This window comes from Myotis daubentonii, chromosome 5, assembly GCF_963259705.1.
Source record: "Myotis daubentonii chromosome 5, mMyoDau2.1, whole genome shotgun sequence".
Taxonomy (NCBI): Eukaryota; Metazoa; Chordata; class Mammalia; order Chiroptera; family Vespertilionidae; genus Myotis; species Myotis daubentonii.
This window is the reverse complement of record NC_081844.1, coordinates 103713957-103739010: the sequence shown is the minus strand read 5'-3', so window position 1 is coordinate 103739010 and position 25054 is coordinate 103713957. Positions and strand designations below refer to the sequence as shown.

Below are 25054 nucleotides of genomic sequence, written 5' to 3'. Positions count from 1 at the left end.
AGAGGCCTGGGCTCTGGGGGATGCTGGGCAGCAGAGCCAGAGCCCTAACGCTGTTTCCAGGAAGAAAGGAGGAGGGGCAGGTGACACGTAGTGGATTTGACAGATAATAACTCTGCGTTTTACTTCCCCCTAAAAGCGCCCCATTGCAGAGGCAGCTGATATAATTAGGAGCCAATTTGAGGGCGGCTCCTGCAGCACAGAAAGCCCCTCATGGTGGGTCTGGGCTTCCAGCAGCCCTGCATCTGCTCCATCAGCCGCGCCCACCTCCCTGGGCAGCAGGTCAGGCTAGAGGCAGAGGCTGCCAGCTGGGGTGATCTGACTGCCTGATTACGTCCTCCCCGAAGGGCGCTATCTGGCTGTGGGGACCCTGAGCCCACCCCGGGGAGCACGGGCAGTTGGAAGATGCTGTCTTCCCTCCTTCTCCCCACCCCAGCCCGCCCCCCCTCCCCCCCACCCACCCCTCCTCCCCCCCGCCGCCACTGTGTGTGTGGGCACCCGGCAGCAAGAGGCAACTCTCCTGGAGAAAAGTCCAGAGGTGGGGACACCAGATGTGCAAAGGTGGCCGACAGCGTGGCACTCAGGGAATTAGAGCTTTAGAGCCCCTGGCTCACCAGACCCTGCCAGAGAGGGAGAGACGGAGCCGTACAGGAGAAGGGACAAGCTCTGACACCCAGCTCTGACGGGCTGTGGAGACTCCATCGCTTTCTCCCTGGCCCCTCCCCTGGCTGTCATTGAGGAGACCAGAGAGCAGGAAAGCCTCATTGGTATTCAGGCTGGGAGCTGGGGCAGGAGCGGGCTGTGTCCCTGCTGTGGCCCCGAGGGCCTATCACGCCTGAGCGCCAGATCCCCAAACCAGAGCACTTACAGGGTCCAAGCAGGGTTGGGTCTGAATGACAGCGGCCAACTCTGGTCGGTCAGCGGGGAGGGCTTAGGAAGAACCAGGGGCCAGACCCAGAGCTGCGCGGTGCCCTTGGCTGCCTGGCCACCCACTGCAGACACCGGTGCACGTCCAGATGCTAAGATGGTCTCGTCCCAAAAGCACACTGTGGAAGGACAGTGACCCCGTCCCTCCAACGCAGGGCAGGGGCGGGGGGGCCACCTGGCCCTGGATCAGGTCTCTTCCAGGTACACACGTCTCCTCCCAGTGGCTGGGGGGTGGGGGTGGGGGGAGTCCCGAGCCAGCAGGTGCATGAAAGCTGCCTGATCTCTCGTAGGATCCCGGGGACATAAGCCCAGCATCCTCACCTGGGCCTTGGCATCCGAAATACTTGGCTGTTGCCTCCCCACCCCACCCCACCCCGTGATTCACATGGAAGAAATCAGGAACTCACCAAGGGCCCAGAACTGGTGTCCTCCCCTCCTTCCTCCTCTTAGTCTGAAAGAGGCCCCTCCTGGGAGCACTGGCACCTCTGTGAAATCCGTGTCCTCAGACCCCTGTGACTGCGGGTCTCCGTCCCAGTGCGGGGCCCCATTGGCTCCCCCTTCTGCCTCCCTTGCTAGAAACGTGTATTTTCCCTCAGACATCCCCCCCCCCGTTATATCTCGGGCAATCTGGGCGGGACGTCCATCAGCCAGGGGGTTTCTGGGGACCCTGAAGGACACTGAGGCGACTCCTGAATTGTGGCGCATCGGAGGGCTTTTCCTGGAGATCGTGGCGGCTTTGCCAGGCCCCCGGGAATGGTGGCGCGTCTCTAGCAAGGGGCTGGGCGGGCTGTTGGGGAGGCTCTGCTTGGCGGGCCTCGGGACTGAGCACACAGCAGGCCCTTCTGCTGAATTTGGCGTCGTCTGGGATCAGAGGGGTGACCGCGTTGGGTGCAGAGCCTCAGTTCAGGCTGTGACGTGAGGGACACCTGCTGCTTTCTCTGGGGAAGGGTGTGTTCTGCCCCGACATCCTGAGTGGAGGTGTTGGGTCTCTCCCCTCCCTTCCCCCCCCTCCAGTGTCTCTCCTGGGGTGGGCTCGGGGCGGGGGCTCCTGTCTTCGGAAGTGCTCCCGCGGCCCCCACTCCTGGTACTAATCACGCTCCGTGGGGCCTCCTCCGGCTCCCGCCTCTCCACGCTGCTTCCACTGAGCTGTCCTCTCTCTGACGCTGCTTCCTGACCTGACTGCCCGGTCCGCGGGGCTTTCCTTTGTGCTTGATCTAACCATGTGGTGGAACGATGGAAACGGAACATGGTTCTGTCAAGCACCGCGGAAGGCCCCGCGCTCTCCTGCAGCATGGCCCGCCGCCGCACCGCTGGACACCTCTCTGCTCCGGACACCGCAGCCGCACCCGCCAGACCCTCGGGGCAGCCTCGGGCAGGGTGGGAGTCTCCACACCGCTGAGTGCCTCCCCTCCAGGGAGAGATACGGGCGGAAAGGGGCGGAGAAGCACCCTGAGGCCAGGCTAAGATGTGTATCCACATCCCCCCCAAATGGAGCCGCCACTCCCCAAATCTAGTCTGGATGCCAGCCGGGTAGAGGAGACAGGTCCAAGCTCAGAAACCGTCGGTGGTATCTTCCACGCAAAGGGAGCGGGTACACCCGAGGCCTGTGCCCCATTGTTTCAGGGAAGAAGCCCAGCCCAAGGTCATTTTCCCAAGTGTAGTGAACCCAAAGGTCACAGTGCTTAGGCCCGCCCCCACCCACCGTCTTTATGGGAAGGGATGTGAGCAGGGGAATGGGGCCATGGGCGTGAGTCCAAGACTTTGATGGCACCTGGGAGACTCCTCTGAACCTGACCCCCACTCCTTAGGAGCACTTGGGCCCTGGGCCCATGCAGACTGAAGTCTGTTCCCTTGACCTTCAAGCGCAGTTGACATGGAGGCCGAAGGTTCTTTCCATGGTGTTAGTTCAGTGCCACATGCCTGTGCAGACACCTGCTGTCTGACAATGAAGAGAGGGGTCTTGGCGCCACCCATTCAGCTTGTTTCTTGGTAAATCCTGGACCCAGTGTAACCAGAGGATTGTGTTGATGGTGCATGTCATGGAGCCTGTGCCCTCTCCCAGGAGAGACAGCCATGATGGGAACCGAACCCTGGCCTAGGCCCAGGAGCGGGGGCTCTGGGCTCCCCCGGGGATGTGTGACTCGACTATCTCCTCTCTCAGGTTACCGCGCAGCCACGTGCCCGCCTGGCTGAGTACCTGGGAGTCCTGTGAACCTCTCTGAATCCCTTACCATGTACTGAGTGCTCCTGTGGGCCAGGCACTGCGCTGTTCTACGTCACTACCATGTTCAGTTTTCACGACAACCCTGTCGATAAGTCCCATTTTACAGATGAGGACATCGAGGTTCAGAGAGGTTCACCGACCTGCCCAGGGCCCCCTGCCTGCAGCGTGAATGTTCTTTATGTCTGTAGTACTCAGCCTTCCCAGCTGTGGACAGTCCCATTGTCTTGCATCATAAAATCAAAAAGACTTTGACTTGAGTTGATGGGGAATTGAAATTTCCTTTTTTAACATTCCCTTTCAAGCTTACCTCTGTTAATAGAAAATAACTTGAGTAAGAAAGAGAGCAAGCAGCACTGTTTATATGGGTCCTCCTCTTGGAGTAAATATGTCAAGATCCATATGGTACAGAACAAATCCTTGGGCCTGGAGAAATCCCCTTCCCTCCGAACAGGGTCAGGGGGGCATTCTGAGCTTCTTGGTACTGCCCACCGTGCCAGGGCCAGGCCCTGGGGAGTGTATCCATCTTAGTACCCTCCTGTTGGCACCTCCCTGGTCCTCAGCAGCAGGCTGTGACCAGGCTGTGCCCAATGGGCCATTGGCATCTCCCTCTGCCTCAGGCATATGGCTACATTCACAATAGCGGGGAGAGCTTCCTGGAACAGCTGTTGCACCATTAGCACAGTTGGCATTTTCCAGCCGCCGGTGTCTGGTCCCCGTCTTCGCCCACTGCGCCTGGCAATGTCCTCTTGACTCCACTCATGACTTATGACCCTTCGCTTGTCCACATAACTCTCTTTCCAAGCTGGTGAGCCTGGCAGGCCTCCCGCGGCCCCCATCCCTCTTCCTGCTCCTTTCCTTCTTTCTTTCATCCTGCCCGCCTTAGAGATACTGGAGGTAGAGGAAGAGAGCTTTGGGCGTGTGCTTGGTCAGGTCCATGGTCATCGGGTGATGGCGGAGCCGTGACTTCCGCTCCACAAACGGGTTGCCAGAAGGATGACAGAGTGCAGACGGCTGGTGACAGCAGCCGGGCGGGGCCAGTCTGGCGCTGCAGCCGCGTCCATCATAGAGGGCGACTGGGGCTCCCTCCCCGCCCAGCCAGGGGTCCGTAATAAAATAGCCTCCACCCCCTCCCCACCCGATCTATTAAAGCTTCTCTGTGATCATGTACCCAGTGTCCTTGTTCTGAGCTGCCCGGGAGGGGAGGAGACCCCCCGGGCAGGAGGAGGAGTGCCCGTGACGTCAGCTCTCCCAAGACCCGGTTCAGCCGGGCTTCGTTCTACGGCCGCTTTGCAAGTCCCCCGAGCGCTCTCCTGCCGGAACCGGCCCGGAGTGAGCCCCGGGCCGCCTGGTGCCGTTACCCTCCCTGGCTCAGCGTCTCTGGCAGTGACAAATGCGCAGTGAGATGGGAACCGACTTCTAAAGCCCTGGGAAAGTTAAAAATACTCTCGGGTGGTTATGAGCATTAGGCAGAACAAATGGCTCCGAGAAACCCCGGGTCGTTTCGATCATGAAAAATGAAGCGATGGAGGTGGCATTTCAGGCGGGCTGTGCCTGGGGACGGACCCTTCTGCTCACGTGCCTACGCCGCGATTAACATTTCTGGCCTCCACCCACACGAAATATTGCACTCCGACCCCCTCGTTATTACAGACCAGGGCAATAACAAAAACCGCAGGGGGGGTGCTGGGAAGAACACATTAGTCCATGGAATCTAATTGCAAAATCATTTCATTAAAATGGGTCAGCGGCTCCATTGCAGAGGTCTGCCCGTTGTAATCCAAGTACACGACAGAGAGCGATTCCTGCGAACTACGCGGCTCTCACCTTGATTAAAAGGAAAACACGTTACCCGGCGGCCGTCCCCAGACACGGCCCGGCGGTGCGCGTCTTCGGGCTCAGCGTGTCCAAGAGCAAACAGTGCTCCCTCCTGTCTTTCTGCCTTTGACCAGCTCTCAGGGCCGCTCCGCTTTGCAAGGATCCCACGTGAACGCCTCCCGAAGGAAAAGCAGAGCATATGTGCGAAATGCCCCTGCACGCTCCGGCCGTATGGAGCCACTGGCAGGGCACCCAGAGGGCTGCCACTTAGCAGGGTTTGCCAAATGAAATTCCCCCGGGCTCGGCACGCGGGTGCCTCTGGGGGAAATGGCCCCGGTCAGAGTTATCCAGTGGGCTGGATGCTGGCAGGCCAAGGGCAAGAGATTTGTGTAAGACATCGGACAAGGAAGCGCCCCCCAAAAAACCATGGGGATCCGTGACAGGTTTTGCTCATGCGAACCTGGGGGTGGAAGTTGGAGTGAAGTGGGGGGAGGGGGGGGCGGGGGTGAGGAGGAAGCGGAGACAGGTCCAGACCTCCGGCCCCTTGTGACAGGGAGAAGGTTCACTTCAGAACCAAAGACCCACCAAATCCATTGTCAATCAGGAATTCTCAAAGATTGATCATGGGAGAAGCAAGAGGGTGGGAGCCGCCTGCTTCCCGCCTCACTGTAGCCCAGGGCAGGAACCTGCAGCTCAGCCCACCCCACCCCACCTAGGGGGGCTTCCGGACAGTCCTGGGAGGTTTAGTCAGGAAGCACGCCTGCACTAGAGTGTGGTGCTGGTCACGTGGGCCCTGGCGGCAGCCTCATCCCCCGGCCGTGACTGAGCACCTGCGGGCCTCAGTGTCCTCGTCTGTTAAATGGGTCCTCATCTATAAAACGGAGCCCTGATGCCCTCAGAGACTTAATGTGCTCACCCATTAGAAGTTCAAAGAGCAGTGCCCGGCTCCGGTCCATGCTCAGTGAATGTCAGCTATCGTCACGGGTTACTCGGATGTTTCAGTGGCTTCCGACACACCCAGTGTTCCACTACGTTCTAGAAAAAACAGGCAGAATCACAAACATCTACACAACTCTTGCCCCTTTCCCAGGAGACCCTCCAGTGCCTCGGTCTTCCTTGCACCATCACAACAACCCCCGTGAGACCCCCGTGAGACGGGCGATTGCTTGATTCCCTTCTTGCATGTGGAGAGACCAAAGTGAATCCGTGGCAAAGCCTAGGCAAACCCACGCCCTCTCCTGCTGAGACCTCGGTACTGCCGGTGCCCACACTGCTTGCGGTGCAGATAGGGTCACCAAGGGGCGCCTGGTGGGCTGCGCGAGGAAATGATGCTCTCTGAGCCTGTCCTGTATTACAACCCCCTTCCCCCCACCCCCACGAGCCAATGGCACCCCGCTGATGCCCTGAACACATGTGGACCGGGCCCTTGTTTTGTGACTGGCGTTGCGCTCCTGGAACCTTGATGCGAGCTAATGAAGACCTTCCCCATCCGCTAGCTGGTCCGACAGGAGGAACAGAACCCCGTCCCGTGGGTGTGGCCTGTGGTCTGCCTCGTGGAGGTTTGCCCGGGGTCAGGGGGCATTTCTGATCAATAAAGCGGTTCCCAGGGCGTCGCTCAGACAGCGCGTGGTTGGCCCTGTTACCTCAAGAAAACCAAATTTTGAAAAAATAAACCTTAGTTTCGGATACTCTTAGCTCCTCAGAACTGGCCTTTCACTGTAGCTCAGCAGGGCTCACTCATGAGGGGGCGGGGGAGGAGGGGGCGCAGATCTGACCCTCAGAGGGCTGGTGTTCGTCTTCTCTGTGTTTTAAAACTCTTTGCCAGCATATTTTTAAAGGAATGTCAGGCAATGCGGGGCCACATCCCCAAGCTCCGGGGCAGTGCCTTCTGATCCCCAGGCCCCGGCCCTCGGTACTGTCGCCCGCTATTGGAGCCAGGTGTTGGTGGTCACGGGTGGCCCTATGCAGGCCTCCTTTATCGTCCCCTTCCCTGCTTGGGCCCTGAGTGCGTGACCCCTCCCCTTACTTTGTTCCCGCCCCTGGTGTAGCCCCCATCAGAACCCCATCAAAGTCTGCTCACTCAGATTGTCACACACATTCAGAGGGTCCATGGATGAGGAGCATTGGGACTCAGTAGCCCCCTAAATTGTAGCCAAATTCCATACACATGTGCCTGGAGCACTTCTAGGAGGAGGCGTCCTAGCTTCCCTCAGCTCCTCTGAGAGGTCCGTGCCCCCCAAAAGCTCATGCACCCATGGAGGGGTCTCCAGGGGATGAGAGCGGTGAATGGCAGCCCAGATGGAGAGCTGGGGGGAGGGAGGGCACCAGCAAGGTGGCCAACAAACGCGGGCAGCGCTGTGTCTGTCCCTGCACCCCCACCCCGCTGCCCACACCTCGCCGGGTACGGGAACCCTGGTGACGCCGCCCCCCCTCTTTGGCCCGCCCAGGCTCAGAGGATTACCGCAGCCGGTTCAGCAGCGAGTGCTTCATGGACCTCGTGTGCCCCGAGAAGTGTCGATGCGAGGGCACCGTTGTGGACTGCTCCAACCAGAAGCTGGCCCGCATCCCCAGCCACCTCCCCGAATACGCCACCGATCTGTAAGTGCCGCCCGAGGGGGGGGGGGCGGGGGGGAGGGACTCCATTTGCATCCTCCACCCCAGTCACCTGGGGTCAGCCCTGGCAGGGTCTCCTGAGGTGCCCCCTGACTCAGCTGCCCAGGCATCCCCTGGGGACAGTTTGCTCACCGGTGAAGACGGTCCGTCATTCTGCAAATATTTCCCGAACACCTGTGAGCCAGGCACTGTGCTAGGCCCACCAGCTTTCACCACAAACAGAGCGGACAGTCTGTCCTTACGAAGCTTACAGTACAACCAGAGAGACGGAGAGTAAACAAGTAACTGTCATATAGCGAGAGAGCAGCTAGGACGGTTAGCTGTATCTGAGCCCCCAAGTATGCTGATACAGGGGTGTGATGGTGTATCCAAAAAGGAAGTGCTAGGAAGTTACCCACAGGGAGGTTGCGGGGGGGAAGGACGCAGCACTGGGAGGTGGGGGGCTGGCAGACCTGAGTCTGATGCCCGCCTTCTCCGGTCTTCCTGGTACCGGGCAGCTGCTTCTCAGACCTGAAGGTCAGATTCTTAGCTGCAGAATTGGAGGCAATGACCCCACCGCCAGGACGATTAGATCAGAGAATGTGAGCACAGGACTCACCTTGAACCTGGCGCAGAGTAAGCCCTGGGTCAATGAAGGTGGCCTTCATGACCCTCACCCTCCTTCTCTTGGCCTCACAAGTCACGGCAGGCCCTCCTCTCCCCAAGCACCTACGCATGGGGGCCTGGGGTCCCCAAGCAGCCCCGGCAGAGAGAAGGATCTGGAAAAAGCCAAAAGGCTGGGTGCCTTGGGAGGACATGGGGAAGCCTTCCTGGGGGTGTGGCTGTCACTGGTACCTCCTGAGTGAAGGCGGATCACTGGCAATGGATGCTGAGTATCCAAAAGCCCAACACACCTAGCCCCGGGGGCTTCCCCCGGGAGGAGCCTGGCCTTCGCCCTTTCCTGCCCCTTTCCACCCTCCCCACCCATGGACTGCAGGGTGGACACTGCATTGTCCAGGCTCTGCTGATATGGGCTGAGTGTGAGGTCCAGGCGGCAACTCAGCTGAAGCCATGGGGGTTCTGGGTGGGGCATCAGAAGGTGGGGGAGAGAGAGCCCCATCCATCTTCAGCTAAGCCACCCCCTCATCTGCTCGCTTCCCATGTAGGCGACTGAATGACAACGAGATATCTGTCCTGGAGGCCACCGGTATCTTCAAGAAGTTGCCCAACCTGCGGAAGATGTAAGTCAGCTGGGCAATTGGCAGGCTGGGCAGAATGCGGGCGGGGGCGGATCCCTCAGCTCCAGGTGGCCCTATTGGGCAGTAGGCACTAAGGCACGGCGGGTAGACACAGACCAAACAGAACATCACTGTTTCTAAATCGTCGATATTGTGACGGTGTGTGCCCCATGCCATCCCTGCCCCCCCCCCATGTGCCCTCTGCTCATCCTGCTCCCCAGCCCACAACCCACATCTGCCCCGAGGGAGGGGGGAGGGACTCAGGAAAGGATCAGCGACGGTTCATGGGGGTCTCGGGTGAAACACAGAAAGCTAAGGAACTTGTCCAAGGTCAAAAGTCAGTGAGCAGCGTGGAGCCAGGAGTGGTGGCAGGGCCATTAGGTGGGGAGCACACGGCACAGAGGCAGCAAACGTGTGTGTGTGGTGGGGGGGTACGCATGGGTACACGCGTGCATAAATCCATATAAACACTGCTGGCCGGCCAGCCAGCCTAGTGACCCGACCGGGTAAACCTGGGCCCAACAGCCTCCAGCTGCAACCACTTATATAAAACTAGAGGCCCAGTGCACAAAATTTCTGCACGGGGGTGGGGGGTGTTCCTCAGCCCAGCCTGCATCCTCTCCAATCTGGGAACCCTTCCCAATTCGCCTTGTCCCTTCTGCCTTCTCCCATGGCGCCAGCCTTCTCACCTTCTCCCTTCTGCCTTCACCCATGGCACCGCCCACCCTTGAGTCACCTCAGGCTGGTCTCGCATTCTCCCGGCACCTCCCCACTTCTGCCTCATCTCTGGAGCAACGCCCTGCAGCACACATAGGAGCTAATAAAGAGCTAATATGCTAATGGTCCGGTCATGACCCGTTAAGGCTTCCCAGCTAATTTGCATATTACCTCTTTATGTATCTAGATAACTTGACGGCACCTCTTGGTTAAGTAGAGATCCTTATGCGCTGGGACCTGCCACCACCCCTGTGCCCCCGAGAGGTGCTGGGTCCACTGGATTCTGCCCATTGGTGGTCAGAGCCAGCTGTGCCTATGCCTGAGTCTGCTAAGTGTCCTCAGGACGGTGGGACCAGGGCCTTAGGGTATATTCTTCATGTTTTTTTAATATATTTGTATTGATTTCAATGAGGAAGAGAGGAGAGGGAAATAGAAACAATGATGAGAGAGAATCATTGATCGGCTGCCTCCTGCATGTCCTCCACTGAGGATCGAACCAGCAACCTGGGCATGTGCCCTGACCAGGAATCAAACCGTGACCTCCTGGTTCATAAGTCGATGCTCAACCATTGAGCCATGCTGGCCTGGCCAGGATGCATTCTTAACTCTACCCTGACAGGGCAAAGGAGAGTGAACAGTTAGGGGTTTAGACTTCGCTGTGCCCTTCTGGACCATTCTGAGCCCCTGTGCCCATGTCAGAATGATGAGGTTGCCCTGAGCATCGCTTGTGGTAAGGGATGCAGAAGGGTGAACTGGTGCCCACGGGGTCATTAGCACTGTGGTAACTCGAGGCCACTTTTCAAATGACATCACCTTCAGAGTGAGTCAGTGGCAGCTCTCTGGTGACTTACAGTCGTTTCTGTCTGGGAGACTCTCAGCCGGAGTCTGGAAACTGGCAGCCCCACCACCGGGTGCCCCTGGGTGGGTTTGCCGGCCACGATTATGTTTTTAATAAGAACCAGTTGCCCACTTTTAAAAATCAGGAGTTGGCACACGCCAAAACATCAGGATTTCTGGAAAACCAGAAGATCTGGCAGAACTGGACCCACATTCCCAAATGGCTCTGATCGAGTTGCCCTGAGGAGCAGCCCCCCTTAGGTGGGGCATGTGTTCTCCTGACCCCCCCCAGGCCTGCTCCCAGCTGACCACTGCCACCCCCCAGGCCTGCTCCCAGCTGACCACTGCCACCCCCCAGGCCTGCTCCCAGCTGACCACTCCCCCGCTCAGACCTGCTCCCAGCTGATCACTACCATCCCCCCAGACCTGCTCCCAGCTGACCACTCCCTCCCCTCAGACCTGCTCCCAGCTGACCACTGCCACACCCCCAGACCTGCTCCCAGCTGACCACTGCCACCCCCACAGACCTGCTCCCAGCTGACCACTCCCCCCCCTCAGACCTGCTCCCAGCTGACCACTGCCATCCCTCAGACCTGCTCCCAGCTGACCACTCCCTCCCCTCAGACCTGCTCCCAGCTGACCACTGCCACACCCCCAGACCTGCTCCCAGCTGACCACTGCCACCCCCACAGACCTGCTCCCAGCTGACCACTCCCCCCCCTCAGACCTGCTCCCAGCTGACCACTGCCATCCCTCAGACCTGCTCCCAGCTGACCACTCCCTCCCCTCAGACCTGCTCCCAGCTGACCACTGCCACACCCCCAGACCTGCTCCCAGCTGACCACTGCCACCCCCACAGACCTGCTCCCAGCTGACCACTGCCATCCCCCCAGACCTGCTCCCAGCTGACCACTGCCACCCCCTCAGACCTGCTCCCAGCTGACCACTGCCATCCCCCCAGACCTGCTCCCAGCTGACCACTGCCACACCCCCAGACCTGCTCCCAGCTGACCACTCCCCCCCTCAGACCTGCTCCCAGCTGACCACTGCCATCCCCTGGGCCTGCTCCCAGCTGACCACTGCCACCCCCTCAGACCTGCTCCCAGCTGACCACTGCCATCCCCCCAGACCTGCTCCAAGCTGACCACTGCCACACCCCCAGACCTGCTCCCAGCTGACCACTCCCCCCCTCAGACCTGCTCCCAGCTGACCACTGCCATCCCCTGGGCCTGCTCCCAGCTGACCACTCCCCCCCTCAGACCTGCTCCCAGTTGACCACTCCCCCCCTCAGACCTGCTCCCAGCTGACCACTGCCATCCCCTGGGCCTGCTCCCAGCTGACCACTCCCACCCCCTGGGCCTGCTCCTGGCGTTGTCACCTGCCTGGACCCTGTGGACGTTCAAGCTGCAACCCCACCTGCAGAAAGAATTCCACCTCAGGGGAGCGAGGGATCCACATGGAGGTGACCAGGAACCCCCAGACCTGCCAGTGCGCCAGGTGCTTTTGCTCCACCGTGACCCACTCCTCGGTTCCCAGAACCCCTTTGCTCTCTCCCCACTGCCCGTCCACCTGGCATGGGCTTCAGCAGCACTGCAGGTCCTTCCCGTTGCCTGGTTTACGGGCTGCCCTGCAAGCTGAGAGACCTCCCAGAGGCGTCCCAGCCTCGGGACCCTCGTGTCTCTGAGGGAAGCCTTAGAACAGGTCTGAGAGGCTCAGCCAGCAGCTCGCAGTGGGAGCAGGCCCCTCTGCCTCTGCGTCCTCTGCAGCACCCTGGCCTGGGGCGGGGCCTCCTGGATCCTCCCGGGGGGACCCTCCGCCCTGAGCAGAGTGCCGAGCGGGACCTTCAGGAGGGTCTGCAGACACCCCGACACCCTCATTTGGCGTCCCGAGTGCTTGCCCCGGCCTGCTCGCTCGCACAGGGCTCCAGCCCAGGCCGCCTGCCATTTTGAACACCACCACTGTGATGGATGCGGAGAGAGCAGTAGCCTGGTCTTCTGGAACATTCTCTCCCCTTTTGTCCTCCCTGATGTTTTCCACTCTCCCAGCCTGAGGACATGCAGTTCACGAGCCTTACAGGAACGTGATGCTAATTTTGCTCATTTAAAGAACCATATGTCAGGCGATGGGAGCCCTGGCTGCACCGCGGCTGCCTTTCATCGTCATCACGGCCCTGCACTTCAATCCCCGAGAGCCTGACTCTCAGGACCCAAACCTGTGTCCTCCAGCGTTGCCATGAGTTACAGCTGCTGGGGGAGCCGCCTATGTCTATTTGGGGGGTAATTTGCGGTCTCCCCAGAACATTACCTTCATTCCTGGACCAGGACGACAGGATTTATAAGAAAAGCAGCTGCGATTAAGGACAGCCAGGCAGCGAGCAGAAATCCAGTGGGAGAGGCCCCATTTGCCCCCCGTCCCCACCGTGATCTTGGGGGAGGGGTTCTGAGGGGTGTGCTCCTATGTCCTTAGCAGGATAGAAGTGGGGGAGGGGAGCAGATTGGAGAGTGGGACTGAGATGCCATCTGTGTCCTCCACACCTGCCCACAGGTGTGCCACTGTAGCACCTTGCAGGGCCGTCCTTATTTAGAACAATGGCAGGCGGCCTGCCTGCGGCCGTGAGGTGCCCAGTTCCACACCCTGAGGCTGCTGTGGCTCAGCACAGAGCTCCCACGAGGAGGGCACTTGGAGAAGCAACAGTGCAGGGGCGGGAGTGGCGCTCTGGGACCCGGAGCAGCGCCCTCTCCTCTCGGGGCCACGGCATGCCCAGCAGCACAGTGGGCCCGCTGGTCCATCTCTAGTGAGCCCTCAGCTCTAACAACCTCAGGTGCTCGGCCAGTTAGCGGGCGCGTCTCCACCCGCAGACCTCACCACCACCATCCGGTGCAAGGCTCTGGCTGCTGTGTGCTCGGGCGGCTGAATTCCTCCCTCAGGCTGTCAGTGCCCTCACCTTCCGCTCCATCCATCCCGCCTGCGCCTGTGCTGCATTTCAGGATGGTCTGCAGAGGCCCCCGGCCCCCCGCTGGTCCCCCACCTGCCAGGGAACTCGCAGCCCCAGTGGCCCTACAGGGCCTGCTGGCTGTTCAGGTCTGCAGAGGTCTGGCATGGTGACTGGACCTCGCAGGGGAGGGGAGAGCCTGCTCGCAGTGACAGGACCGAGCCCCTCTAGGAAAACAAAGTCAATACCCACATCACCTAAGGAACCGCCACGTAGGTTCACTGGAGGACTCTGCGTGCACCCGAAAGCCTGGCTTCCCATCCCGTCTCAGCTGTGTGACTGTGGACAAGTTGCTCCAGCTCTCTGAGCTCAGTCACCTTAGCCCCAGGATGAGACCGTGGCAATAATGACACCATCTGGTAGGCCTTGCTATGAGGATTTGATGTGATTCTGTGGCCAAACCCCTCACAGAATAATGCTCAAAACGTGGCGACTAGGACATGTCCGTTTCTGTCTGGGATCTGGCCTGGTGAGGGAGCTACGAGCTCTGCAAATGCCCAGCCCGTGGCGGGGCTTGGGGGGGGGCGGGGGGGGGGGGCGAGTAACTGAGCCTTTTTCTCCCCACTCCTCTTAGGAAGTGCTGCTTACCGAGGGCATCTGTTGAAGACAGGAAGTTCGAGAATCACCTTTTCTTTCATCCTTACGCACTTTTTATTGTTTGTCCTACTTTGCATACTTTTTTTGTTTATTCGTGTTTTTGAGGAATAATTGGCATAGCTCAGTTTCAGGTTACAACATAATGACTCGACATTTGCACACATCGTGAAATGGTCACCACAAGTAATCCAGTTGCCAGCCGTCACCGTACATAATTACAACATTTTTTTCTTTTTCTTCTTTTTTCTTGAGTTGAGGACTTTTAGGATTTACTCTCTTGGCACCTTTCCAGTGTGCGGCACAGTATTGGTGGCTGTAGTTAACAGAGAGCCCCTTTGTAAAACCAGCAGCCCCCGGGCATGGCAGAGGTGATGGCCCTGACAAGACTTTAAGCCCCGCACAGTCTGTTTCACAAAGGTAGCCCTCTCCTCACCCTCCCTCCTCCCCCCCTCCCCCTGTGGGGCTGGGGTCCCTGCCCCCGGGCACAGGTGCTGGAGACAAAGATCTGGGAGCCCAAGGCTGCGCTCCCCACCACCCCATCCTCACTCCAGGGTTGCCTGCAGGGCCAGTGACTCCCTGCCTGCATCTGTCCTGACCCATCTGCCCCTCCTTCTAGAAACCTCAGTAACAACAAGATCAAGGAGGTGCGAGAGGGCGCCTTTGACGGAGCAGCGGGCGTGCAGGAGCTGATGCTGACAGGGAACCAGCTGGAGATGGTGCACGGGCGCATGTTCCGTGGCCTCAGCAGCCTCAAGACCTTGTAAGTGCCGGGGCCTGGGCCACGGCCTGGAGGGAGGAGGGAGGGAGGGCATCAGAGGGACTGCGATGGCTGGCGGGCGGCAGACCAGGCCCAGGCGCCTGCCTGGCCTCTTGAATCCCCTCCTCCTGGAGCCAAAGGCCTAAGACATTCCCAGCCTGTGATGGGGAAGAGCCGAGCATGCTAAGCAGCCCCAACACACACACACACACACACACACACACAGAATCATACCAGAAACATGCTGATAGAGGCACACAAACACATTTACCCACTAACAGTGACATATACACACGTACATAAAAATGACATATACAACATGCAGATAAATGCATACACAACAAGCATGCCTGCAAGCACACACATACACACACTCACACACACCATGTGGTATGGCCCTGCTGTGGGAAGGAGAGGGTAATGCCTGTGCTCTCGCATCCCCACCCCTCTCCTTGCAGGATGCTGAGGAGCAACCTGATCAGCTGTGTGAGCAATGACACCTTCGCTGGGCTGAGCTCAGTGAGACTGCTGTCCCTCTATGACAATCGCATCAGCACCATCACCCCCGGAGCCTTCACCACGCTGGTCTCCCTGTCCACCATGTAAGTCCTCCTGGATCCACTGCACCCTCACCAGCTCCTCCCCTGCAGGCCTCTCCCCTCCTGGCTCCCTGCTATCTCTGCCCAAGGCCATCTACCCATCTGTCCACTTAACAGCCATTTATGAGGCTTCCTTCATGTGCCGGGCACACCTAGGTCTGAGGATGCACAGGTGTGGTCCCTCCTGGAGCTCACAGCGCCGTGAGTCACCACAGAACGAGGCCCCAGTGCTGTGGAAACCAGCACAGGCTCTGTCAGGGAACCCAGCACTGTGTTCCAGGAGGGGGGCTAGCTTGTCAAGCGGGAAGTGCAACTCCTCCCCTGGGAAGAGCTTGTGCAAAGGCCCTGTGGTGGCCTGGAGCAGAGCAGATACACAGGACCGTGAAAGCCCAGCTTCAAGAGGTCCCATCAAAGGGCCACAGGGCACTTGAGCGGCTTTACTTTCCTTATTTGTGAAATGAGAATAACGCTGCTTCCGTCCTAGCGTGGTTGTGACCAGTCAAGTGAGGGGAGGATTTATAAAGTGCTCTGCCTGGTTCCAGTCCTCTAAGTGACACACTGGAAGTGACAGGTGCTATCATCCCTTTGTCCCTCCATCAACCCAATCATTGCATCCAGCGGACATGCACAGAGTGTCTGTGCTGGTGTCACACCTGTGCCAGGGGACACCGAGACAGACAGACCTGGGGCCTCTTCTCGGGGACAAACATGGGGCAACCAGCTCTGGTGGGTGCCATGGAGGAATGAAGGCGAGTGATGGAGGAGAATTTGCTGAGGGTCCTGCAGGCCGAGGACTGGAGGCTGAGGAGGGCTGGCCAGGTGGATACTAGGGGCTTGTCACTGCAGGAGGACCTCCATGGGTGAAGGATCTGAGTGAGAGAGTCGGCTAGGGAGCCAAAGGGAGCTCACAGCTGGGGCTCCGCAGGGAGAATGTGCGTAGCCGGGGCCCCGGTCATGGCCATCAGCCGAGGTCCGGAATGACACTTGCAAAGATTGCATCTTGATTCAGAAAAGTTTGCATTACCCTTCCCAGACCTCCTCCCTCCTCCCCTGGGCCTGACCCGCTGGAGAGCTGGGCCCCAGGGTGCAGAACAGGACCTGGGCCAGCTCCCACAGTAGAGGCGTAAGCACCCAGAGAGGGCCCCTCTCCCCTCCCAGAAACCTCCTGTCCAACCCCTTCAACTGCAACTGCCACCTGGCCTGGCTCGGCAAGTGGCTGAGGAAGAGGCGGGTCGTCAGTGGGAACCCCCGGTGCCAGAAGCCATTCTTCCTCAAGGAGATTCCCATCCAGGACGTGGCCATCCAGGACTTCACCTGCGAAGGTGAGGCAGCCGGGGTGGGCAGGGGCGCAGCCGGGGGGGGAGGGGGGGCAGGGTGTACCAGCAGGCAAGGACCCCTGAGTCCGATTCTACCCCACCCCAGGCATGCATCTGGGGCTCGGAAGGGCTCTGCAGGCGGCTGCCCGGCCCCCTGGCTCCTTAGAGCAAATTAAGAAAAGGTGCCTCTTTCTAAAGACAGTTTACTCCCATTAGTCAGAAGTTTGTCATAATATATGGATCTGTGACAACAAGATACCATACAGCCATCTACTGTGACCCAAACACCCTCATCTGCCGAGTCCACAGTGAGATGGTGCCATTAGGGGCGCGGCCCTCCGTGCAGGGCGCAGCCCGCACCGCTGAGCACGGTGCCCTGGGCCTCGGCCTCGGTTCCTGCCGGCGCCTTGCTGAGGCTCCGCGTGTGCTCATGAGAAACGGACTTCCCCATGAGCTCCCGGCGAGTTCCCGTCACTGGACAGGTGTGAGAAGACCTGGGCTTCGAGGCTGCGAGTGTCAGGATGCCAGAGGCAGATTGTCTGCTTAAATTCAAGCCAGCACAGTTTTTCCTTGGCCAGCGATTCACACACAGAGCTGGTTTAAAGGTTATCTGAGGTGAACGTGTCCTGGAGGGTGGGACAGTCACCCTTAGAGGCGCTGTGTTGTGGAAAGTTAGAAGAAAGGGAGGAGGAGGGGAGGAAGGGCCTGGGCAGGGCTCTGCCCCTACCCTCACCACTTGTTAGTCAGTTTGGTTTATTTCTGATCGGTTGGCAGTGACCTCTTTCCTGTCTAATACTCTGGCCAATCAAGTTTTTAGAGTCTTCATGACAAATGCGATAGAAGACAGGCAGCCCTGCTCCCTGGCCAGGCACTCCTCCTCCTCCTCCTTCTCTTCCTCCTCCTCCTCCGACCGAGAGTGAGACCAGCAGGCCCCCTTGTCCTGGGCCTGGAAGCCAAGGGCTTCCCTTTACTGACGGCACCGGCTTGCTCACTGTCCCCACAGGGGAGTCTGTCCCCCACCACGCTGACTCTCGGGGTCTCCACAGGCAACGACGAGAGCAGCTGCCATCTGGGCCCTCGCTGCCCTGAGCAGTGCACCTGCGTGGAGACAGTGGTGCGGTGCAGCAACAGGGGACTCCATGCCCTCCCCAAAGGCATCCCCAAGGACGTGACTGAGCTGTAAGTACCCCCTGAGCGCCCCGGAATCCCCACCAGCATCATCACTCACCTCCCCCCCCGTGTCCCACAAGACTGCCCAGAGCCCCTTCTTACATGGACCCCTGCAAGATGGAGCAGAGCCTCCCAGGCAGCCGGCAGCAGCTCAGACAGGGGATAGGAAGCAGCCCACCCCTGCCTCTGCCTGGCCGGTGACACGTGGGAGGGTCAGTGCCCCGTTTTCTGTGTCCCCCGGATCCCCGCTCTGCACTCCACCTTCTAGCTTCCCCACCAATCTCTCCGTCTGACACCAGACACAACACGGGATCGTCTCAGGACACTGTCCAGCGGGCGCCGTGGCTCCCCACGCGCTGCTGCAAACACAGCCCTCTTCACCCGTAAAGCAGCCCATTTCACAGATGACACATAGCTCTGGGTCTGTTCCCTCTCCGCCCAGGAGGCTCTTACTCCGCAGCCCACGCTCCCGGCACTAGCTCCTCAGGGCGGTTTCTGCCCCAGCTTCCCCATTAGATGGAAGAGAAGCCGCTCCCTCCCTGCAGGGCTCTGACTCTTGGGCAGAGAACCTATCTGCCCCTCGAAAGCTCAGTCAGCCCCGCGGGCAGGAGGCCTGTCGCAGAAGCTGCGGCCAGGCCAGTGTGCTCACTCACACACCACACCACTCTCGATTCCTCCATCCTTCCGTTCCCGCTCAGCGACCGGTGCACGCGTGTCAGGAACGCTGCAAACCCTGGGGAGGCCGTGTGAGCCACCCGGTGTGACCCCTCTGCTCGTGGGGTGAGGTTTAGCAGGGAGGGAGCACATCTGCTCGCTGGTCCCAGAAGCTCCGTGCGGGGACAGCCTGTGCTGCACAAGCGGGACGGGGCTGCTGGGAATCGTAAAGGGGGAGGCTTGACCTCGACGTGAAGGTCAGAGGAGGCTGCTCTGAGGGTGAAGCTGGAGCCCTGGTCTGAAAGGGAGGAGCAGAAAGTGAGAAGGGGAGGGCTGAGTGGCAGAGCGGGAGGGACTGCGGGAGGGACACCTGCCCTAGCAGGACACGCACGCACCCACCCACCCACACACCACCCCTCAGGCTTGCACTCGCCCGGGCCAGCTTTGCGTGAGCCCTCAGACCTCAACAGAGGGAGACCCAGACACCTCCCGGCTCTCCCACTGCCTCCTGGGTGGGGCCTGAGTGTGCCATTGTCTTGGGTGAGTGTTGTGGCTCCTGGCACCTCCTGTCACTCAGGGAGACAGTAACTGGGGCCTCCAAGCCAGGGGAAGGAACAAAGGTCTTGATGGGCACTAGAAAGTCCGCGTCGGCCCTGGGTTTGGGCCAAGGCCCTGCCCTTGGAGATCCGTGTGAGCATGTGCCACGTGCAGTGAGCCCCGCGATGTCCCCAGGCAGGCTGGGCTGGGGGCGCAGGGGGCCCGTGGATCCTTTCCCGCGGCTCATGAAGCAGAGATTGGAATGACACAGATAATTGGCTGTAATTGTAGAGTAAACTCCGGAGCTTGGGGAGGAGGCCCGGTTGCCTGCCTGGGAACCGATGGCGCTTCTCTGGCCAGATGGTCTGCGAAGCTCACCATGGTGAGCAGCCCGCCCCTCGGTCCCACACCATCTCGGTCTCCGGGAGGGGAGAGGGGGCAGAGGGCAGGAACGTGGATGCCAGAGGGCACAAGAGCTGCCGGCCCAGGAAGCTGAGGCCCTGAGGCCTCTGGTTCAGGGACACCAGCCGAGTCCCCAAGTCCAGATTCGGTGTGTCCAACGCCGGCTTCCCAGCTCCCTTGGGCATCCTGGGCCATCTCGGGCAGAGCTGCCAGCTTACAAAACAAAATGTCTGCTCACTGAGAAGGAGAAAAGACAAAGCAGGTGTGGACGTCTGACACAGGCAGAGAGAGCGGGCAGCGGGCAGCCCACGGAGCGGTTTCCCCGCAGCCGGCCGTCGGCAGCCCCGCGGCCCCTCTCTGTCTCCCCCACCTTAACGGCTACTGGCCGTGCGGGACCCGAAACCATGTCCATGCGCGTTCGTGCTCTGTCCCATTAAACCCGCTGCTCCACCTGGCACTCTGAGTGGGACGCCCCCCACGCCTGGTGCTGTGACAGCACGCACTGTGGACTGGGAAACCCTGGCTCACCAAGTTACTGTCCTCTCCATGCTGACACGCTGGGTCATATAACACCAGAAATGCCACAGCCATGCCCATCACGGCCCGCCTCACAGAGAAGTCCTTGAGTAAAGGCACGCAGTCACGCTCCATGTGGCAGTTCCAGGTTTTCTCAAATTTTTAATTTCCACTGGGAAGCTCAAATTTGGTCGTTGCCAACAATTGCTGTCAGCCCTTTTTCTTGGAGTGGCGGGCTCACCCTGTTCGCTCTTAAGAAATTGTCTTCTCAGTGCCCATTTGGGAAGACCCTGTTTGCTAGTCATTCTTCTAAGTAAAAAGGGTGGTTTATGGGGGTGGGGGCTAGTTTAGCTTGTAACTCAGGTGCCCAGGTGCTTTTCTTCCAACGCACTTCACATGCAGCAAAAATGCCTTAGGCACACTTCCACTCGACACAAAGAATATTGAAGAGGTGTGCTCAAGGCTGGAGATTTAATGCAGTTAACAGTTTTTACTCTTCATCGAGGGCATTCTTAAATGAAACTGGCTTTTATTTATACTCTTTGGTGCCGCTGCCTTGATTCATGCTGAGGTGCCAGCAGTTTTACTCACACAGCACAAAAGGAAAAACCGTGATTTAATCTAACCGCAAATATCGTTTTAGCCTCCTTCGTAGACCCCTGAAGAGTCCAGGGGACCCCAGGGTCCCGTGGACAACACTTTGAGAACCACTCAGGCCATTACACAAGAGCAGGCAAACAATCCACAGAGACACCTGCTAGAAGTCAGCAGCGAGTTCCCGGTTTAAAAGCAAGCCTCCAGGGCCTTACTGGACGCCGAATGGAAGCAGATGGATGTGGCACAGCCCAGCCCCCAAGGCTCCTGACACAAACACTCCTCAGCTTCAGGAAGTTCCGTCTCTGCTGGGCCTCGAGCCTTCTCCACGGAGGCCTGCCATTCCGGAGCATTTACACCTAACGTCTGCTGGCGCCGCTTAAGGGGGTGTTTGCTCACACCAGGCCTCTGGTTCTGGAAACAGACCTGCAGGCCCACACCTCCCTGAGGCTGGAGCAGAGGGGCAGACCCCGGGGTGCCGCAGTCCATCCCCGGGGCGTACCCAGGGAGTTTGATGCTGACTTGGGTCTGAGGACCATGCTCTTGGGTTGCTGTCCTACCACTGATACCCCCAGGAGAGGGGAAGGGCAGGGTGCCATCTGTCCCCAGGCACACCTGTTGGAAGAAAGGGTTTCTATTGGGAGCCGAGTGGGATCAGAGGGCACCATGGGAAGAGGCTGGCAGTGCACACACATAAACACACACACACACACACACACACACACTCACGGCCCTGTAGACCCGGAAGGGATGGGGCTTGGCCAGGAGGACACAGGGCACCTGGAGAGTGCGTGTGGCAGGAGATGACAAGAGTCATTGATTGAAGGACAGGGTGGGAGGGACCTGGCCTCGCACTGCGCAGCTCCATGGGGTTAGAGGGTGGGGTCTGGGAGTACCGAGCAGCTCAGACGGAGCTGTCTCCTTCTCTCAAACCCAGTGAGGGCGATGGCCATGCGTGCAGGAGGAGGGGCGGAGCCGTGCAGTGAGTGACAAGCAGACAGCATGTGCCCGGGATGGGGAGGAGTCGGGAAACCTTGTCCCCCCACCCCCCCGCCCCTGGGGGCCTTTAGGGAGGCAGGGCAGAGTCCTGTCTGCGGGATTCTCCGCAGCTGCCGTGTATAGGGCATTCACTGCTTGCCAGGGCTATGAATGCTGGGTGTCTTCTTATGTGACCTCATCTAATCCAACAACCGACAAGGCCGATATTTTTACTCCCATTTTGCAGATGAGGTAACTGAGGCACAGGAAGGTGGGGTAATTTCTTAAGGTCATACTACCAAGAAGCAGCAGGGCTTAGACCTGAGCCCGGGGCTGCCTGACCCCAAGGCTCATCCTTGAGCTACTAGCTCTTCCTCCCCTTTGGCCGAGGCCCAGGTCCCGCACACCCTGCCCAGGGCCCAGCTTGTTGGGAATTTGCGCCAGCCAGCCATGGTCTCCTTGCAAATGCAGGGAGAAGGCAAACCCAGCACCCCTGCCATGATGCCGTGGGCCCTGGTCAGTGGCTCTGGCTGGATCCTTCCTGCTGGCTGGGTCCAACCTTCCCTAGCAATGCTCGCTGTGCCCCCAGCACTGGCCAGGCTCCCCAGCACTTACAGAGCTACTGCCCATCACGGACTGCCTCCTTGCCTTTCCCTGGCCAGGGAGGGGCACAGAAGTGCCTGCAGCCAGCGGAGGGCGCTGATCACATCTTCGGAGTGCAGGCCGGCTCTGGCGCCACAGGACTTAGGGTCCTGGCACGGGCTCTGAAAAGCCCTGAGCAGATGGCTTCAGTTGAGGACCCTTCTAGTGCCATGGCTATCTGGGGGGTCAGGGGCGGGGCTGAGGGAGCCCCCTTCACTCCACCAAGTGTTTATTGAGCTTATTGTACCAGACCTGTCCTAGGAGCCGGGAGGACAGCAGCCCACGGGACTGATGAGACTCCTGATCTCAGAAACGTGGACTAGGGGAGGACAATTCGAACCCGTGAACTAGGCATTTCCGAGAGGAAGTAGAACAGCACTTCCCAGGAAAATAAAGGGGGAGAGGAGGGAGAATAGGTCTCATGAAGACCACATGGTGGTAAGACCTTAAGGTCAAAAAGCCGAGGGGCCATGAGACAGAGCGAGTAGAGTGGAAAGGGGGTGGTGTGTGCTGGAGACATGAAGAGACGTGTGGGCTCCTGTCGGCCGCGATGAGGGCTGGCTCTCCATCCCGGGAGTGCAGGAGCCATGGGAGAAGCTGAGGCAGGAAAGGGACATGATCTGGCTCTCGCTTTGGAAATGTTAGTCTGGAAGAACAGAGACTGGACAGCAGGGCTGGTTGTCTGCCTTCCCGTGGTCACGCGCATCGTCAGATGGAGACGTGCGCCTCCGTATATGTTACGTTCAGAGTGCCTTGCACACCAGTTGCCAGGCTGCTCCGAGGGCTCCCCCAAGACTCCAATTTAACCTTCATAATCACTCCAGGGTGCTGACTCTTATAAGCCCCACTTTATAGACGAGGAAACACAAGCTCAGAGAGGTAAGCAACTTGCCCAAGGTCACACAGCTATGAGCTAGTGGGGCCAGGATGTGAGCCTCAGCTGCCTGTGCTGTCAGCCCAGGCCCCGGTGGAAATGCTGGCCCACAGTGAGGGCCCTGGAAGGCGCCTGCGCTCCCTCTCATTCACCAGCCTGCAGGTCCAGGAGTTTTGTGGGGGCACCCGTTAGCTCCGCAAAGCTCTAACAGGACAGGGAACATTCTTTACAGAGATCTGTGTGGATGTTCATGCGAGGCAGACCTGTCCTCCTGCTGGGGCTGACACAGCATTTTTTTTTTTTTTTAAATTCTCAACCCAGGATATTTTTTCCATTGGTTTTTTGAGAGTGGAAGGGAGGGGGAGAGACAGAGAGAGAAACATCGACATGAAAGAGACACATCGATTGGTTGCCTCCCACATGCCCCCACCCAGGGCCAGGAACCTGCAACCTAGGTATGTGCCCTTGACTGGAATCAAACCCAGAACTCTTCAGTCTGCAGGCCAATGCTCTATCCACTGAGCCAAAACAGCTAGGGCTGACACAGCATTTAAATGCCTGCCAAAACTGGTTTGGCTCAGTGGATAGAGCATTGGCCTGCGGACTGAAGGGTCCCGGGTTCGATTCCGGTCAAGGGCATGTACCTGGGTTGCGGGCACATCCCCAGTAGGAGATGTGCAGGAGGCAGCTGATCGATGTTTCTCTCTCATCAATGTTTCTAACTCTCTATCTCTCTCCCTTCCTCTCTGTAAAAAATCAATAAAATATATTTTAAAAAATAAAATAAAATAAAATAAATGCCGGTTGCCCTAGCTGGTTAGGCTTAGTGGATAGAGCTTCGACCTGCGGACTGAAGGGTCCCAGGTTCCATTGTGGTTAAGGGCACATGCCCAGGTGGCGGGCTTGATCTCCAGTAGGGGGCGAGCAGAAAGCAGCCGATCAATGATTCTCATCATTGATGTTTCTAGCTCTTTCTCCTCCTCCCTTCCTCTCTGAAATCGATAAAAATATACTTTAAAAAATAAATAGATACATGCAGGTCAACACGGAAGTTAACCCACTGGAAAGGCTCCCTGCTAGTTCTAGGGCGAACATGAACGCTGCCTTGGGAAAGCATCCCGGGGCCTGGGCTGCAGGCTGCAGGCAGCTGTGGAGTCTCCCCACAAAGAGGGCTTTCCCACAACCACATCTGCATTTCGGAAGTGGAACCTTTGATTTCGCGTTTCCTGAGCTGCCGGGCCAGGTGGCCAGGGACATTCTGCTCTTAGAGCCGCCCCCTCGCAGCCCTGCCCCCTGGGCGCACTGGGGTTTTCATCTCACAGAGCACTTTCCCTGCTGCCCAGAGCACACGGGACCCCATGGCGAGCAAAGCAGAATCACTCCGAGGACCTCACCATGGGGTCTGATGCTTAGGGAACCCGCCGTGTCACCCGTGGGTGTGGGAGGCGATACGGGAAGGGACGCTTAGGCTGAGACCCGAGCATCTTGTGTGTGGGGGTGGGGGGGGTAACTTGGCGAGGGGCAGACGGGGGTGGGGCTGGACCTGCCCCGCAAGGAGCTGGGGCGTCTGGGGAGGAGGAAGGTCAGTGGAGTCGGAAGCAGAGGTCCAGGGGGCGTTGGCTGTAGACGAACTGGACGGGGAGACAGGACTGTGTGGCTCACGTCACGGCTCACTCGGCCCAGTTGTCGAGGCAAACACGCGGAGGGCGCTTCGCAGATCCGGTCAGCATCTAAGTCAGCGGGCTTTCTGAGTAGCAGAGATCGCCCAGCTGGTGTGGAGGTGGAACGCACGATCCTAGGAGGCCTTGGGAACAAAAGCCTGGGGGTTCCTGGGGAAGCGGGCACCCTGCCTCAACACTAACGTAGAAATCCCGCCTGAGTTTCCAGTTTGCCGCCTGCCCCACAGGTCTCACACTACCCACTCCAAGTGGCCTGAGCAGTTCCTTAGGTAAATATATGCGCTAGACCAGCGGTTCTCAACCTGTGGGTCGCGACCCCTTGGGGGTCGAACGACCCTTTCACAGGGGTCGCCTAAGACCATCGGAAAACACATATATAATTACATATTGTTTTTGTGAT

The 25054-nt window shown here is 59.0% G+C and overlaps 1 protein-coding gene across 1 annotated transcript in view; it reads left to right on the top strand.

Annotated features, from left to right (window-relative positions):
- SLIT3 (slit guidance ligand 3) overlaps positions 1-25054 on the top strand; it is a 530647-nt gene that overhangs the window by 473986 nt on the left and 31607 nt on the right. The window contains exons 15-20 of the mRNA XM_059699139.1: positions 7411-7561; positions 8722-8796; positions 14553-14696; positions 15152-15295; positions 16451-16614; positions 17655-17787. Of these exons, the coding sequence (XP_059555122.1) occupies positions 7411-7561; positions 8722-8796; positions 14553-14696; positions 15152-15295; positions 16451-16614; positions 17655-17787 (811 nt within the window). The remainder of the gene's footprint in view (positions 1-7410; positions 7562-8721; positions 8797-14552; positions 14697-15151; positions 15296-16450; positions 16615-17654; positions 17788-25054) is intronic.